Raw genomic sequence first — 17,310 nt, 5'->3', positions numbered from 1 at the left:
AGAGTCAGCTAGTTGGAAGCATCATTTGACGGTGCAGAGCAAATGAAGCCACATCATAATCGTGGTATTCTTTGAAATGCTACGTTTCATCAACCCCGAATGACGAAGTGACAGTGAATTGCAGTGCGTCATGAAGGGGAAATCGGACATGACGTTTATATTGAAAACATGGTTATGAGGTTGCGATAGTACACTTGGCCAACAAGAAACGCATTGTTTATCAGACGCGGAAAGGACTTTGCACTAAACCCTCTCCACAGAAATTTCCTCCTTACACCCCTGACATGGGCAGGACTGGATCAGCAACTGTAAAAGGAGCTTCAGTCTTTGCCCTGACCTCATCAATAGTAACATCATCGGCAAGTTCAACAAGTGTCAATCCCGATGCAAAGTCTACGTCGAAAACCGCCTACTGAGAATTAGCTTAATACTCAAGAGTTGAGGTTCATCTACGCCACATACCAACTCGGTGATGATGCGCGACACACACGCCCGGCCTGTGAGAGGAAAAGAACATTGGTTCAAGATCTTGGGATTTCCCTTCTTGTCGGTATGCTCCATGGTGACAATGACCTTTGTCTTGCTCGGGTTACTGACAAGGTCCATCGCACCGCCAAAACCCTTGACCTTGCCGGGCAGCATCCAGTTGGCCAAATCACCTGTGGCACTGACTTGCATAGCACCCAAGATGGTAACGTCGATACGGCCACTCCTGATCATACCGAAGCTTTCGTCGCTGCTAAAGACAGACGCTCCGGGCTTCAATGTGACCGTCTCCTTGCCCGCGTTGATGAGATCAGCATCAGCCTCGTTCTTGTCCTTGGAAGGGTATGGCCCAAGACCAAGGATGCCATTCTCAGAGTGGAGTTGGACATCGACTTCGGGGCCAACGAATGAGGCTGCTAGCATAGGCATGCCGATTCCAAGATTGGCGTACATGCCATCTTTGAACTCTTTGGCCGCTCGGCGAACGATGCGTTCTCGTTTTGTGGCCACATCGCCCTGTCCAAGGGCCTTGGCATCTTGCTCTGCCCATGTGAACTTCTCAATCGATTTCTCTGCCGTGCTCTGAATGACTTTCTTGACGTAGATGCCTGGTAAATGGATCGACTCTGGGGGAATCTCTCCTGGCTCAACGATGTGCTCGGCCTCGACAATAGTCATTTTTGCGTTACGACCCATTGGGCCGTTGAAGTTCTGGGCTGCAAGGCGGAACTGACAATTTCCTAGCTTATCTGCCCTGAAAGCTTTCACAAAGGCATAATCTCCCTCGATGCTGTGTTCAAGAAGATAGGGCTTGCCATTGAACACCTTGACATCTTTGGGGTCAGGGAACTGGGCGTTGCCCGAGGACCCTGATGCGTTGTTCCGGGAGGGGAGGTCTCCGTTCTGAACGACAGTTCCAACACCAGCAGGCGTATAGAACCCCGGAATACCCTTTCCTCCAGCGGCACAACGTTCTGCAAGGGTTCCCTGGGGCGTAAGTTCCAGTTCGATCTCCCCCGCAAGATACATCTTCTCGAATGTCTTGTTTTCTCCAATGTAAGAAGCAATCATCTTGCGCACTTGCCTACTCTTCAAAAGCTTCCCAAGACCAAAGTCATCAGTTCCAGCGTTGTTAGAAACAGCTGTTAAACCGTTGACATCGGGCTTGTTGAGAACTTCATTGATAAGCGAATCTGGAACGCCGCACAGGCCAAAGCCGCCGCAGAGAAGGGTGGTGTCTGGTTTCATATCCCTCAGGGCTTCCGCAGCCGATGGGATGACTTTGTTGATCTCATTGCGAGAAACGGTGATGGAGAATGATTTTCTGAAAAAGGTGTTTGCCCAAATGGGAATCAGATGTGATGCTCAGAACAGAGGATCGGTAAATTCCGGAGCAAATAAAGAAAATAGCGATCCGAAGAGCAGAAAGGTTACTCACATTGAGGGCATATCGTGCAAACGCTTGTGACCGTGCATAAGTTATTGTCGAAGCCATTGTCTCGGAGTGTTGTTGAGTTTGAAGCAAGAATAGCAATATCGGACCGATTCTAGGGAACTTCTCAAGGATGCCGGATTGAGTAAATACTACACAAGTATCTTGACATAGGAACGCGGCATTGCATCTCATTGTATTTAACCAAGATGTTAAATGGGTAACGTGTTTGAACAAGACAGCCTATTCGGAACTTATCCGCGGAAGATGGCCGTGGCTAGAACGCCCCTTAGCACCGGAGTGGTTCACCTGGGATTGGACACAACCCTAGTCTTAGTTAATGTCCATTGTACTCCTGGAATCGGCGGGGTCGGTGTTATTAAGACCTATGCCCACGCCCAATGGGATATGAGGGTCCAGATGTATTACATGGCACCATGGTATTACTAGACACGTGGTTAGGATCGAGATAAGTGCATGAAAAGATGGGCCTGTGACACTGCCAGCTTGCAGATTAGCTAGCATTAATTCATGCAATTATGGTCGCCGCTTATTTGCTTCTTCTCACTTCATGCTGAATTAGGAAAGCAATACACTTCACAGCTACGCACCAGCCTTGGTGGGATTTTGGACTTTACAATTACAAATTTGGTGCATGGAATGTAAACGCAGTCTCAAGACCTAGGAGAGAATGCCATGGGCTAAAAGAGGCAATTCCTTGCACTCTCAGAAAAAGATCCAAGGTTGCCTATATGGGGATATATAGGGTAAATAAGGAACAGACCCAACATTCTTCGCTCACACACCGACCCTATACTCGAATCCACCATTTGTTAAACCGAGTACAACGTTCCATAAGTCTCGAGACTGAGCTTAGAGATAACCGACGTGAGTCTTGCAATTCCCCTCATCTACATGGTTCGACAGCTAGTGCATTTCTGCACTGCTATCCTAAATATCCACATTGCTTCCCCTGTAAGTTGTTTGACCCCGCCAAACGTGATTTCTAAAATCCAGTCTATGACACGAACACGGGGTTCTGACTTATCGAAATATTAGGGTTCTCACTGGAAAAGATGCTAGGCTTTACTATTTGTCTCGCGAACCGCGGAGTGTGCTCTGAAAGCAGCATGCAGGGTGTCCTCGATGCCTTCAAAGAGAGTTCTACCCTGTATGAAGATACAGTAGATACCGAAACAGCTGATGCTGTGGCGGTCTGTATTCTAGAGGTGGAGGGGACTAAAATCATGGGGGATACTTGTGGAGCTTGAGTGAAGGTCTAGATCGATAAGGGTAGCTACTTTCCGATATATGTAATGAGTCCTTGTTTAGGAAGCAATTACAAACAACCGCTAGTCATATTAGATCTACCGAGATTAAATTATGATACACAGTATCCTCGTATCATAATAGTGCGCCCCCCGCCCCCAGTTGTTTCAGGAGTCCATCGCTTAACTCATGGTATCATGCCCCTGGTCCATTTTAAAGATAAACATTTCCATCATATTTAAGCAGATGGACATCACCACTCGAGGCCTCTGTCCCATATCCATTCGTAAATATGATTCTCTACATTCTTTTTAGTACCTTTTCTCTAGTCCTCGCTGGACAACTTCAATTCTCCAATTTCTCTGATGGGTCCCTAGCACCTTTCTCATCATGCAATGTGAAAGGCCCATCTAGAGTCGCAGCCAATAATGGCGTCCTCGATGTTTTCTTTGATGAGAAGCATTATGATGGTACTCGCGATGATCGTGGCGCTGAACTTTGTGTTTTTAGACCTGGCACCCGTAGAAACGTGGGCCAGATGGCAAAGGAAGGCTGGCAGGGTTTTCGCGTTTACGTCCCCTCGACATCCGCCTCGACTCCTTTCCCAGATGATCGAGAGACGATGATTGCGCAGCAATTCTGTCCAGGCAGGTGCTCCTCGTGGTGCGGGGGTCTGCGCATTACGAACAACTCACTTGTTGCTGAACATCGGCCTTCGTGTGGCAGAGCTGACAGTGGAGTTCTCGCTGAAAATCTCACACGCGACAAGTGGCATGATATAGTCATTCGCATGCGTGTCTCGCGAGAGCAAGATGGGGCTTACGAGGTATGGCTGGATGGAGTCAAGGTTTACAGCAAAATCGGAATCAACGTCGGGTTTGGCACATGGGATGGCGATAACCTGACCACAAGATGGTATTTCAAAAACGGCATGTACGCCTATGGTGAGTCACTTATTCAAAGGCGTGGGAATCACAGAGGTTTTCCTATATACTTACAGATGTCTAGATTATAACCAATATACTGGCTTGACTCGAACACTGCATTTTGCCAACATCGCCTGGTATGAAGCTGATGATGGTGAGACTGACGGATATGAAGTGGTCAAGCCAACAGGACGGAAAGGAACGAACCATACTTGCAGACCATGATGATGTCCAACGTTCGACAGCGTTGGGAACGTTCTAAACTGCAATGATTCCTTTTTATTTTTACTTGTGGGCTGTGAATGGATGGATTGTGAGAAGTACCACAACTGAGGATGTGTTGGCTGAATTGAGATACTGGCTTTCGCCCACCCTATGTCCTTGTTTTTTTCCTTCCTTTTTTAGTTTAATATTCTTTAAGTAGATCTTGTAATATTACAGATATCTTTATTTTTCTAAAATTATTATTGAATTATAATACATAAAATATTCCTTGATTACTATAGCTTCGAGACCTGGGCGTGAGTGGGTGGTCATCCAATACTTGTGCCCTCTTCCAGCCCTCCCTTAACTCATTCACCAGTTCTCGATCCTTGCTCAGCTCGGGGCAAATAACCCCACTCTGTTTGGCTCTGTTTCGATGCTTACTCCACGTCAGGCCTAGCCAATGTGGGGAGTGCTCTTTTCGCAGGTGTACATGTGGGGATATACGAGTCCCCAAACGAGCGAGGGTCAGTAAAAGCTCCTATAATTAGACACATGACAACTCTGAACGTATTGAGCGGTTAACAAGTAGATAACTCAGGCTGCCACCCGGGGCCATTGGCTTTGCTCATAGTCGCGATCCATACTCGGCAAAGTCTTTAGCTTCCTCAATACACCTAAGCACACTATGTCATCACCTACTCCCGGCTTCAACGATGTAAGGCAGAGACCAGAATCGACATTCAATTATTGACCTCTCGGACTGACATTGATACGAGGTTATAATTGTTGGTGCAGGGCCATCTGGGCTTCTGCTAGCTCTGATGCTAGCGCAGAGTTCAATCCCTGTTACCCTTCTTGATATGAAGAGCGACCTGGACAAGAACCCACGCGCGACGCACTATCCTGCACCTTCGATGCATGAGCTCAACCGAGCTGGCGTCGGTGATGACCTTCGTGAGCGAGGATTCATACCAGCTGGCGTCACCTGGCGCAAGCTGGATGGCACGCCCATAGTGACGTTGGATGCCGGAAACGTGTCTCACGACCCTGACCGCATGGTCTGTCTGCCATTGGATCAACTAGGTGAAATTCTCAGAAAGCATCTCCTCAAGCACAAAAACGTCAATATTCTGTTTGACTACAGGGTCACTGGCATCGGCCAGAACGAGGACAAAGCCTGGGTAGTCGCCGAAACTCCTGATGGTGAGAAGAAGCTCAGCGCCGACTATATCGTTGGCTGTGACGGAGCCAACAGCCAGATCCGCCGTTCGCTTTTTGGCAACTTGGAGTTCCCGGGCAGGACATGGGACGAACAGATTGTGGCAACGAATGTCCGTCTTCCCAAAGTGTTTTAATACCCCGGGACCGTTGACGCTGACTATTTTCGCAGGTGTACTACGACTTTGACCAGTTCAAATGGAATGATTCAAATTTTATTGTGCACCCTGAGCACTACTACATGGCCGCCAAGATCACAAAAGATGGGCTATGGCGAGTAAGTTACGGTGAGCTTCCCGGCCTCACATTTGAGCAATTACGGGAGCGTCAGCCTATCAAGTTCAGGGACATGCTGCCCGGTAATCCGAGTCCGTCCGACTATAAGCTCGTCAACTTTAGCCCTTACAAGGTCCATCAACGCTTGGCCACGTCTATGCGTCAAGGGCGATTTCTGCTTGCAGCCGACGCCGCGCATCTCTGTAACCCTTTGTAAGGCCACTTGTGTTTACACAGTCGAGGTCTTGATGCTCACCATTCCAACAGCGGTGGCCTGGGCCTTACCGGAGGGATCGTCGATGTCGGTGGGCTCTATGATTGCCTCCGAGGCATCTACGAGAACAAGGCTGACACCACGATTCTGGATAAATATAATGAGATCAGGAGACAAAAGTGGCTGGATGTCATTGACGTAGTTTCGAGTTCCAACTTGCGCAGGTTGTTCGAGGTGGATCCTGAACGAGCTCTCGAGACGGATGGCTTCTTCCAGATGATCAAGAAAGCCGAGACTGATCCAGCGTGCTCCCAAGAGCTCCAAAATGTGAGTATTGTCATGATTCTTTTACTCGATAACAGTATGGCTTGAATACTGACCATGGTGCAGGCGGTCAAAGCCATCCAGCATGATTTCACTCAATACTACAAGTAGGCTTCTCTGCTTCCACAGAGAAGAATCGAGTGTCCAAAACCAATATCTTAGTATAGAACGAAAACCATTACACCGCATTCTTGGTGAGCCTGGACTCAACTTTACGTGTCATTCAACCAGAGCGGCCTATCTATTGCATTACCAACATTCTGCTTCTCTTGTTCTCAAAGTGCACCTCTTTTCAGTGTGATTGCCTCATGTGTTTATTTAAGCATGTATCTCTTCAAAGAACTAACCACTATGAGTTGATAGCGAAAGGCGTAACCTCGTTGATAGACTTGTTATTATCTCGTGGCAGTATGATGGTCGGGTGATTTAAAAGGTCAGGCAATCCCTGGCTGTGTTAGGCATATACTACGAGAAAGAAACACAGGGCCCAGAGGGCACACCGAGGCAACCCAGCAAGAGAAATACAGTTATCAACACATTCAAGGCATGATGCCCAAATGCAATCTATGTAGACTTATTTAACCACTGGTAAACAACCCTTGCATCTTTCCCAGAGTACCTTTCATCCCCCATTGCCTCGCTGAATGCTTGCTGTGTAGGTTTGTCCAGGATGGTCCTCGCCCCGACACTCTCGGCCAACTTGGTCCCCATGCCCAATACCTTAGCACACAACTCAATCCTGAATCCTCCCTCATAGCCCCGGCTACTCGGAACGTTGGCTTGAACCCCCGGGACTGGGTTGCTCTTGCTTGTAACCCAACACTGGCCGCCGCTAGCATTGATGACATCGGTGAGCGTCTTGGGGTCAAGCCCGGCCTTCACGCCAATGTTGAGCGCCTCGGATGCGGCCAGAGATGTGATGGCGCTTAGATAGTTGTTGATTATCTTGAAAGCTGTACCCGCGCCGACGTCCCCGCATAGAAATATGCCCTCTCGGTTGCCCATGTGCCCCAGATACCACTTGACAATGGGAAATACTTCATCTGACAAGGATGGTGCGCAACCGACCATGAAGGTGAGAGTGCCAGCACTGGCGCCCATGGGCCCGCCTGAAACAGGCGCGTCAACAAAGACAAGGGTGTCCGAGAGCTTGGAAGTGGAAACCTCGTGGCACGAAGCTGCAACAGAATGAATGCAGTCGGTCTCGATTGTTCCGCATTCGACTACTATCTTGCGTTCTGGGCTTCGTCCTGACTCCTCTGCAGCTGCCACAGCGCCTGCGAGGATGCCAGTTTGAGGGTCCAAATAGACCGATTCAACGGCACCAGACCCTGGTAGCATGGTGAAAACTGTGTTCTGGGGTCGTCAGAAAATGCCTGGCCACTTGAGAGAAGATGAGATAGTTCTCACTGCTGCCTTGGCCGCTTCAAAGCCGTTGGAAACTATCTTGATCGTCGCCTTGCCCCTTGCCTCGGCTTCGAATCTGTCCAACGCTTCCAGATTTGTGTCGCAGATGAGGAGGGTTTTGTCCGAGCCCAAACCGGCGTGCAGGTTCAGCGCCATTGGGTAGCCCATCACCCCAAGGCCTAAAGCCAGGTTAGTCGACTTGGTCTATGTGCATCTCACACCCAGTTCGGAGGGGAGTCTCTGACCAATGAATGCCACCGTGTCTGATGGTGAAGCAGCCATCTTCGTGTTGTTATTGGGTAGTGACTGGCAATGCGGCTTGCTCTCCAGACGGGATCGAAATGGCCAGCTTGGGGAATGGAAGTACAGAACGATGTAGAGCCTTGTTAAGACAATCCATCACACCAAATAGTGGTAATTATAACATCTTAGCACACATTACCCCACACTCGGTGATGGCCTCAACCATGCCGGCGATGGATGTGGGGTGTTGGAGGACCCCGCTGTTGGAATTGAACTGATCGGCATGTAGGATTTCACTAGCTGTATCTTGTATATTCATTACTCAGATCTTTGACTGCATTATCGGCAAAACCTCAGCTATCTGGCTGCATTATTGATCCAGGAGTAGTGCTGACCACCTTAATCAGAGTGTCCCTGGCCAAAACCTGTGTCGGTTCTTCTCCCTCCATGCCTTGTCATGCGCCAAGACAACCTCTATCTGCACATTTCCGCTCCCCCTGTCCCCTAAGAAACTGGAGATGTTATCTAGGGTCGCCCTCGCGGTCTCGGTGTGCACATGGACACTTCTCACCCCTCCCCTGCCGTCGTCGTACATTGCGATATCCTTTTCCCCGCTCAGGATCCTAGGGTCATGGCAGCAGTCGCCGCCAAGATAGAGGTATCTAGCTTCCGAGAGACGGGCAAGAAGGTTCACGTGGCCGTAAAGATGGCCTGGGCTGTCAATGACAAACAAGCTTCCGTCACCAAAGAAGTCGAGGGCGTTTGGAAAGACAGACAGTGGTTGCCACGCCCATTGACTGGCCGATTGGGGCAGATTTGCCACACTTTGGGCGGGTGTGTCGGTGTGCTTTGGGGCGTGGGGAGTGTCATTGTACTCATTGCTGTGGTGCCTCTTGACCGGCGGGAGTTCAACTGTTCGCAGCCGTGGCAGCTCGTCTTGGTTGAATAGTTCGGCTGGGTAGAGCGGCCCGGCACCGTTCTTTAGAAGGTCCAGGGTGCCCGATCCCACGATGAAAGTGGCATTGCTGAAGTCAGATGGCGTGCCGACATGGTCCCAGTGGGCGTGGCTAAGAATGACAAAGTCAATATCTTTGCCTGGGTCTAGAAGCTGCTGACTGAAGTTCCCGCCCAAGGCTTTACTGTCGGGGTTGCCCTTGCGCAGACTGTCAGCGCAGTCTGGGTCCGTTATGATGGGCTGTCTCTGAGCCACATGAGCGAGCTGCATCTCTCGATAGCCAGTCAGGTCGCGTTTGACACCCAGGTCAAAGACAATGCGGGTCGTCTTTTGGTCTGTGAGGGACGAGAACTGATGTTGTATGAGGAACGAGAGCGAAGGCACCGTGACTCTAAGGCTGGGGTCCGCATCCGTCACGAACAGCCTCTCGGGAAGTGTAATGTGGCCGGCGTCCAAAGCCGAGACCATGACGTAGGCAGGCGTGCCTGAACCTGAGTTGGCAGTCATGGTTGGTTGTGAGATGAGACACGGGATGTAGGTTTGGGTTAATCAGTTTAGAGTATTCGGACGTCAACCATTTCGAAAACTGACTCTTGGAGGTCTTCTTTAACAGTGCAACTTGCATGCCGAATGCGGGGTGAACAAACCGAGGGCGTAGACCCTGTGGTCGTTGAAAGGGAGCCCCAATGTCTCTCCACATTGCGTTGTGCTGCAAGATCCCCCACGACGATGCCCCACGCCTTCGGTAGTAGATAACCGATGACCGACTTTCTTCAAGTACCAGCCTTAGTCTTCACAATTTCCAGCGGCCTTCTTTCATCATTTCTACTGGGAAAGACGCAACCACATCCTCTTCGTATTGCCGTGACTGTTCTGGTAACTGACCCCCCTCTCGTTGACCTGTTCACGTCGTATTGACCAATCAGCCGAGATATCATTCCGCTCTCCTCGTTTAAACGATACAAGAAGCCGCTTTTCGACCGTTATTGAACTTGATTACGTCGTCTACCACCATGAGTCAAGACAGCAAACTCGACGCGCTCCACAAGGAACTGTTCGAACAGGGCCTGAAGATGCGCCGCAGCGTCGTCGGCGACGCCTATGTCGATCGCGCCCTCGCCAACGGATCCACCGAGTTCTCCAAGCCCGGACAAGAGCTCGTTACAGAGTGGTGCTGGGGATACGCTTGGACACGACCTGGTCTGGAGAAGAAGCAACGGAGTCTGCTCAACATTGGTATGCTTATGGCTCTTAACCGTGGGCCAGAGCTCGCTGTCCACGTTCGTGGGGCGAGGAACAATGGCCTGACAGAGCTTGAGATACGGGAAGCGATCCTTCACTGCACTACCTACTGCGGTGTCCCGGCTGGCGTGGAGGCTATGAAGATTGCTGAGAGAGTACTCAACGAGATGAGTGAGACGGGCGAGAAGGCGAGGGAGCTTGGGAACAAGGCGTAGTGAAGGCAGAGCCTCCGTATAGTAGCATAAATAGGTTACTTGCTCGTCAGAGCAACGAAGATGCTGAGTCGTGTCATTGCTTTCATACGCTGCACCGACAATGAGAAAAATGTAAACAGTCTTTGTGCTTAGCTTCGTCTGCTGAAGCATCCCTGAATCTCTAACGTGCCAAACTCGAGGTTAAATATATGCATCATTTCTACAAGCATCTATCTATTACACTTCGGGATCACCCTTTCCAGACAGCTCCTGCAGAATGGGACCTGCCACATAAGCTGTTTGTAGGCTCAGTTGGCTTGCAATCTCCAAGACATGTAGAATGTCCTGCGGCGTAGCACCATATCCAAGAGCATTTCTCATGTGTAGCTTGAGCCCGCGGATGTAGAGGTGCGTTGATGATGCATCGAAAGCACAGTAGATAAGCTCTTTCATCTACACTTGCGTTAGTTTTGATATGCCTTGTCGTCATTACAAGTCTCATTCAGAGATCGATTGAGATGAACTCACCTTGGGTGTTAGATATCCCTTCCTTTCCTCTTTTCCGTCGTCTAGACTAGCCCATGGTACGCCAGAAAACTCCAAATAAGCCTCGAAGAACTCGGGGTCAAGTCTCAAGAGTTCTTCCCAAGTCTCATGCCAATACCCTCTTTTCGCAGTGAATTCTCTCTTCAGTTGCAGCTGTCTCGCGTCGTATGGCCTGGTGACCTCTTCCAGGAACTTCCCTTCCTCTTTTAAAACCTCTACCAGTACCGGAACCCCGACATTACAAGCATAAATGCCGAGAGTGCTTGTAAGTTCAATAACCTCCATGACCTCGTTCACACTAGCACCTTCTCTCAATGCAGTCTTGATATGTGTATGGATTCCTGGAGTGTAGAGATGCGTCGCGGCGCTGTCAACGGCAAGTGCAACAAAAGCCTGCTCCTTCGGCGATAGATTGGTTTTCTGATGTGGTACACGAGCCAAGGACAGGCCTGCGCTGAAGAGTCTTGGATCTAGCTCAAGGATCGATTTCCAACCAGAATGAAAGGCATCCTGTCCTAGTTCGATGACGAACTTGGCCTTCAAATTTGCTTCCTGCTGGCCAGATGGCATGGTGTCTGGGGTATGGAGCCTTGGCACGATGTCAGATATGGCTGGTGAGGTCTGAGTGTGCAAGAATCAAGAATGCGGGAAGCGTACTGTTCTGGCTTGTGGGGAAGATGATGGGTGATCAGCGCCGAAGAGAGGAGGCCCTTTTCACCAATACACTACTCAAATTAATTGATAAGCTGATACTTATAATTGGGACAAAGGCAGGTAACCGTCTGGATGTAGAGTGGGGTGTGATTGTTATTCTCTTGCCAAGCAGCTCCATGGGAACGGGCATGGCCACTACTAGGCGTATTAACAGCGTGGGGTTCTAGGCTACCCCACATACTCACAGCGAGCGCATTCCACCTGAAGGCTTGGATAGGGAAAGCACGGGTAGAGATGGGCGTGTTCCGTGGATCACGGTGGAGTTGGCTCAGGTGAATTAGGCACAGCTCTCATATTCTGGATCGTTGGATCTGCAGGGGAAACGTTTCTACCACATCCTCCAGAAACCCGGCCTGTGGATCAACTCCCCCAAAAACGATGGCTATTCTTGTTCCTGATTTCCCACTCCACATCATGCGCAAAGATAGTCTCAATACCTTTTCTTTCCAGGTCCCTAATCCTCTCCATCGTAGCCTTGGCTTTCTCGAGATCAACATGGATGCAACATGTATGGCCTTGGGCATCCTGCCACTGTCCGACCTCTCTTTCGTGACGCATGATGCGGCGATCGTGGCAGGCATCGCCGGCAAGGTAGATCCATTTGGTGTCACTCTCGCTCTCACGGGTGCGTGCAAGAAGGTTGATATGTCCGGGAAGGTGACCGGGGGCATCGACGATGTAAAGACTCCCATCCCCAAAGATATCCAGGGTTGAGGGTAGGCTGTCAAACTGGCGCCACGGCCCGCCAAAGTTGATGCCGGATACCTGCGCTTCATCCCGTGCTGTGTAGGACGCCTCTGGATCTGGAAGCTGTATAGTTCGATGCGGATCAAGCAGATCTGGTTCGAAAAAGGAATGACCTCCACGTAGACTTGATACATTTCCCTGTAGCAAGTCAAGAGATCCATGCCCAACGACGAAGGAGCTGCGGCGAAAGTCGGTCGGCTCGCCGACGTGATCCCAGTGAACCTGGTCTCAAGGTCAGAAAGACATTTAGCCCAAGGGAAGCGGGTGCAGGGCGTGGTTACGTGAGAGTATATGACATAGTCGACATCGTCCGGCGTCAGCCCGCCCATCTTGAGGCTCTTGACAACATCAGGATCCGTTGCCAAGGGCTGCCGGGTGGTGATATGACGGCGGATGGGCTCTGAATAGCGGCTCGGGTCCCGACGGACGCCCAGGTCAAAGACGATACGTGTCGTCTTACCAGTCGTGAGAGAAGCATGCTGGATGAGAAAGCACAGCGACGGAACTGTCTTGCGGGCTGTGCTGGATGCTGGGCTCACGAATTGAGTTTCTGGAAGAGTGAAGCGGCCTCCAGAGAGGGCATGAACCTGGACTGTTGAGAGGGCCATGGCAGCCTGATGTGGTTTGTTGACGTCTGGCGTGTTGAAGAGTCAAGTACATGCTACTCAGACAGCATGTTAAGCATGGAGCACTTCTTCAATGACTCTCCCTCCCCCACATGGAGTGTCGCACCGCCCCCGAACTTTGAAGTCCCGGTTGCTCAACCCCACGCTCGGGGCTCCATCCCTACACGCTGTACGTCACTGCTGTCTGTCTCGGACCGCCACATATAAGAAGTCTGTTCTGGGTTTTGATTCGTATCCAGACCAAGCCATTAAACGGGATTGCGTGGAAGCAAAAATGATCATAGCGTCACTGGCCCATGACTCACCGGCCACCTCTGTGGGCTTCATCGGCCTTGGTGCCATGGGAAAGCCAATGGTCATCAATCTCGCAAAGAAGTTGCCAAAAGGATCTCAAATTCACATCTATGATATCGTCACAGCAGTGGTCGACGAGACAGCGGCTCTGTTCCCTGATTCGATCTTCAAGTGTGCAAGCGCCAAAGAAGTCGCCGAGAAATGCGTAAGTGCAAGATGAAGGACTCATAGTTCTTTTCATGCTAACTGCTTCATTACCACAGGATGTGATCTTGACTATGCTGCCCGAAGGCGCTCATGTCAGGTCTGCGTACCTTGATCCAGATTCGGGAATTCTCAGTGCATTTTCCATCTCGACGGCCAAACTCCTGATCGACTGTTCCACGATTGACACGAGCACCAATCTCTATATCAAAGAGCAGGTCCTGAAGAAATCTCCACAAAGCTTATTCTATGATGCCCCTGTCAGCGGCGGAGTGATCGGGGCCGTCGATGCTTCAATGGCATTCTTCCTCGGCTGCTCCGAGTCGGATCCCAATATTTCTCGTTTGACTGCACTGCTCTCCACCATGGGTGGTAAGGTGATCCCCTGTGGTGGACCATCTCTGGGCCTCTCAGCGAAGCTTTCCAACAACTATCTATCCGGAGCCATTGCAATCGCCTGTTCCGAGGCAATGGATATGGGCATGCGTGCTGGCGTCGACGCCCATGTCCTAGCATCCGTCTTTAGCGCCGGAACGGCTCAAAACACTATCTGTGACAAGTTTAACCCCGTCCCGGGTGTTTGTCCAAAGGCACCTGCCTCTAATGGATACAAAGGAGGGTTTAGGGTACAGTTGATGAAGAAGGATGTTTCGTTGGCTGTCAGTATGGCAAGAAGGCTGGGCTCAAGAAATGCTTTAGGATCAACCATCTTGGGAGTGTACACGGCTGCTAGTGAGGCTCCGGATTGCAAGGATCTGGATTGTAGGGTTGTGTTCAGGTACTTGGGGGGGTCTGAGGAGGGAGCGAAGTGACTTGGAGAATTGTACTGATTTGGCAGAAGAATATCAGGTAGATAGATAAACTCGGCAGAAGAGTATTGAGTAGCTGTATAGGTTCACAGATAGAAAACGGAAATATTGTTGAATATAAAAGATACAAAAACACTAGGGGTTAAGGACACTAACGAGCGTTATCCCCAAGCTTGACCTAAACGGCGATTCAACGTATTTACCCCGAGTTCTGAAGGTGGGGGATGTGGAGTGTTCCTGATATCCTTCATTCGAGGAGAAATAAAGCCTCGACGTGTCCCTAAAGCACTGTGTTACTGTGCCCATAGCAAGTTCCATCCTGAGCTACGTCCCTACGCCCGTTGACGCTGACAATCATGACCCACGAGATCAAGCCTGCTCCATTCCCAGGCCTGGATCTGCCTGCTTCTTCAGCAACAGTGCGAGTCCAGGCAGTCGACACCACGACACGTATGGTCTGCAACGCTGCAGTTTTCATCCAGCCTCCCATCGCCCACCACTCAACGCTCAACCTCAACACCATGTGTTTTCTGCTCGAGCACAAGACGGATCTTGGGTCTGAATATGTTCTTTTTGATTGTGGTTCTCGAAAAGACTTTTGGAATGGCTCGCCTCAGACGAACAAGATGATTGCCAGTAACCTTGTGGGGATGCAGGTCGACCACGGTGTGGACGAGATCCTAGCCAGTTCAGGCTTTGATCTGGAGAATCTTAGTATGTCAGATCCCTTCATATTAATCATTGGCTAACATGGCATGCTGCCCAGAGTCGATCGTGTGGAGCCACTGGCATTGGGACCATATTGGAGATGGATCCAAGTTCCCGGCCTCGGTCGACATTGTGGTGGGACCAGGCTTCACTGCGGAATTTGCCCCAGGCTGGCCGGAGAAGCCAGACAGCCCAGTACTGGCGAGTGATCTAAGGTTGGTGATTTCTTCAAAGACTACCAGCGGCTAATTCTGGGCCTGTTGGCAGAGGGCATCGAATCCACGAGCCCGAGTTCGACACGTCGGTTGCCGGTTTCACTGCTCATGATTATTTCGGAGACGGTTCTTTCTATCTCTTAGATGTTCCTGGGGTTTGTTTTTGCCTTCCAAACCATTTTTCGGTTGTTGAGCTCACAGCGTGATAGCATGCTCTTGGACACATTTGCGGGCTCGCAAGAACGACGCCAGATACCTTCATTTTCATGGGAGCTGACGCTTGCCACTTTGCTGGAGCATTCCGGCCAACACCCTATCTGCCGTTGCCTGCAGATATACCGAGCGACCAGCTGGATTCTTACTATCCAAGCTTTTGCCCTTGCTCCGTGTTTACAGCTCATCATCCCGCCGCAAGAACCTGTTCTGTTGAGGACTCCGACGCCTCTCGCACCAATCCATTCTACAAGGTCTCTAGAGTTCCTGGGACTGTATACATACACGGTGACGCTGCACAGGCTAGCATCGATAAATTACGAATCTTGGACGCCTATCCAGGAGTCTTCATCTGCCTCGCCCACGACGCCGCCTTGTTTGAAACGTTGCCTATATACAACATCGACCCCGATCAAGACATTAATGACTGGAAGACAGCTGGATATAAGGAGAATACAAGATGGGCATTTTTGAATGAACTTCCTAAGGGGGACAGCCCTGGTCGTAAGGCGCTCGTCCAAGGATTGAGGCGTGAGGACAAGGTTATTGTGTGGGACGAAGGCAAAGGGTTTATTGATGTCCAGTGAGACCGGAAGTCTGCCAGATGTTTTGTAGTAATGGAAGCAAATCTCTCACTCAAATACGTATATAGTATGTTTCCATCCAGTCCTCACCGCGAACTTGGGTATTGCTGTTTATTTACAGAGTCATGTCGATGACAAGTTTCCCGCTGACTCCTTGCTCGCTATCCCTTACTAGCTCATTGAGCTGCTCAAAGGGATATGCCTTGACCGAAGCTTTCACGCCACTTTTTACGACAAATCCCAGCATCTCCCTGAGTTGCACGTTCCTTCCGACCAAACTTCCAACCAGCCTGATATCTCGGAAGACCAAGTCATGAGCACTGACGGAGAGCTTCTCTTTCGGAAAGCTAAGTACAATCATCGTGCCATGATTTCTCAACAGCTGCATCCCTAGATCAAAAGCCTTCTGCGACTCTGGTAGCAGGATGATAGTATCGAGGCCGATCTCGGTGGGAAGCTTTGTCGATGACTCCTCCCAGATGCCTTTGATCTCATCCACATTCACGGTGCGTGCATCTGCCACATGAACCGAGGTCCCAGCAGAGCCCAGGCTGTGTTTGACCTGCTTGAGATGCGCCAATGCCGCATCATTCGCATCAATGGCCAGGACCCTTTTGCCCAGGCGTGCAGCGAACTGAACACCCAAGTGTCCAAGCCCTCCGCCAGCGCCAAGGATTCCCACCGTACTTGCGCGCTGCACCGCGTCATGACGCAAGGCTGACCAGATAGTAAGACCGGCACACATCAACGGTGCTGCTTGTAGCGGCGAGAGGCCTTCGGGGAGAGGTGCGACTTGACGGCTGTCGACGAGACAGAACTCCTGGAAACCACCATCCTCTGTCAAGCCTAGATTGCCTGCCCGTGGACAGTATGGGGAGTAGCCTATCTCATCCGGGCCTGGATTCTGGCACTCGTAGCACATCCCGCATGGATGATAGGCTCGACCTGGGACGCCGACGTGAAGGCCGACAAAGATGCCACGAGTCTTTGGGACGTTTGGCCCGACCTCGAGCACTTGTCCGGCAAATTCGTGGCAACCAATGCGTGGCAAGGTCTGGGATAGTTCACCAGAGGCAAACACAGCATCTGTGTGGCAGTATGAGGCGGCGAGGACTTTGAGCAGTATGTCCTGGCCTTGCGGCGACGATGGTCGTGAGATGCGTCTCATTCGGTACGGCTCGCCGAACTTCTCGACGACAGCGGCCAGCATGGTTGTCGACGGCTCCGGAGGGTGCACCATTGTTTACGCGGGTGCAT

At 50.6% G+C, this 17,310-nt stretch overlaps 9 protein-coding genes across 9 annotated transcripts; 4 read left to right on the top strand and 5 right to left on the bottom strand.

Annotated features, from left to right (window-relative positions):
- Positions 1-271: 271 nt before the first annotated feature.
- On the bottom strand, positions 272-1,734 carry LRP88_02361 (3-oxoacid CoA-transferase; the record flags this gene model as incomplete). The annotated part of the gene is made up of 2 exons (XM_083239013.1): positions 272-409; positions 463-1,734. 2 exons carry the CDS (start codon positions 1,732-1,734, stop codon positions 272-274), a joined length of 1,410 nt encoding a protein of 469 aa, XP_083104143.1.
- Positions 1,735-5,141: 3,407 nt separating this feature from the next.
- On the top strand, positions 5,142-6,463 carry LRP88_02360 (FAD-dependent oxidoreductase; the record flags this gene model as incomplete). Its single annotated transcript, XM_083239012.1, has 4 exons — positions 5,142-5,651; positions 5,711-6,027; positions 6,082-6,355; positions 6,419-6,463. 4 exons carry the CDS (start codon positions 5,142-5,144, stop codon positions 6,461-6,463), a joined length of 1,146 nt encoding a protein of 381 aa, XP_083104142.1.
- Positions 6,464-6,786: 323 nt separating this feature from the next.
- Positions 6,787-8,041, bottom strand: LRP88_02359 (NAD-binding of NADP-dependent 3-hydroxyisobutyrate dehydrogenase-domain-containing protein; the record flags this gene model as incomplete). Its single annotated transcript, XM_083239011.1, has 4 exons — positions 6,787-6,797; positions 7,120-7,708; positions 7,763-7,938; positions 8,005-8,041. 4 exons carry the CDS (start codon positions 8,039-8,041, stop codon positions 6,787-6,789), a joined length of 813 nt encoding a protein of 270 aa, XP_083104141.1.
- Positions 8,042-8,405: 364 nt separating this feature from the next.
- On the bottom strand, positions 8,406-9,464 carry LRP88_02358 (uncharacterized protein; the record flags this gene model as incomplete). The annotated part of the gene is made up of 1 exon (XM_083239010.1): positions 8,406-9,464. The coding sequence occupies one exon, from the start codon at positions 9,462-9,464 to the stop codon at positions 8,406-8,408; it is 1,059 nt and encodes a 352-aa protein (XP_083104140.1).
- A 506-nt stretch (positions 9,465-9,970) lies between these two features.
- Positions 9,971-10,414, top strand: LRP88_02357 (uncharacterized protein; the record flags this gene model as incomplete). The annotated part of the gene is made up of 1 exon (XM_083239009.1): positions 9,971-10,414. The coding sequence occupies one exon, from the start codon at positions 9,971-9,973 to the stop codon at positions 10,412-10,414; it is 444 nt and encodes a 147-aa protein (XP_083104139.1).
- Positions 10,415-12,107: 1,693 nt separating this feature from the next.
- Positions 12,108-13,008, bottom strand: LRP88_02356 (MBL fold metallo-hydrolase; the record flags this gene model as incomplete). Its single annotated transcript, XM_083239008.1, has 3 exons — positions 12,108-12,132; positions 12,186-12,622; positions 12,682-13,008. 3 exons carry the CDS (start codon positions 13,006-13,008, stop codon positions 12,108-12,110), a joined length of 789 nt encoding a protein of 262 aa, XP_083104138.1.
- Positions 13,009-13,300: 292 nt separating this feature from the next.
- Positions 13,301-14,336, top strand: LRP88_02355 (NAD(P)-dependent oxidoreductase; the record flags this gene model as incomplete). Its single annotated transcript, XM_083239007.1, has 2 exons — positions 13,301-13,525; positions 13,584-14,336. The coding sequence occupies 2 exons, from the start codon at positions 13,301-13,303 to the stop codon at positions 14,334-14,336; spliced, it is 978 nt and encodes a 325-aa protein (XP_083104137.1).
- A 353-nt stretch (positions 14,337-14,689) lies between these two features.
- On the top strand, positions 14,690-15,290 carry LRP88_02354 (uncharacterized protein; the record flags this gene model as incomplete). Its single annotated transcript, XM_083239006.1, has 2 exons — positions 14,690-15,047; positions 15,100-15,290. 2 exons carry the CDS (start codon positions 14,690-14,692, stop codon positions 15,288-15,290), a joined length of 549 nt encoding a protein of 182 aa, XP_083104136.1.
- Positions 15,291-16,168: 878 nt separating this feature from the next.
- LRP88_02353 (uncharacterized protein) lies at positions 16,169-17,263 on the bottom strand (the record flags this gene model as incomplete). Its single annotated transcript, XM_083239005.1, has 1 exon — positions 16,169-17,263. The coding sequence occupies one exon, from the start codon at positions 17,261-17,263 to the stop codon at positions 16,169-16,171; it is 1,095 nt and encodes a 364-aa protein (XP_083104135.1).
- Between the last annotated feature and the right edge of the window lie 47 nt (positions 17,264-17,310).

The sequence above is a fragment of the Fusarium phalaenopsidis genome, assembly GCF_050370095.1.
Source record: "Fusarium phalaenopsidis strain FUZ10S chromosome Unknown contig_32286, whole genome shotgun sequence".
Classification (NCBI taxonomy): Eukaryota; Fungi; Ascomycota; class Sordariomycetes; order Hypocreales; family Nectriaceae; genus Fusarium; species Fusarium phalaenopsidis.
Note: the sequence above shows the minus strand (reverse complement) of the source record. Positions and strands in the feature narration are given on the sequence as shown.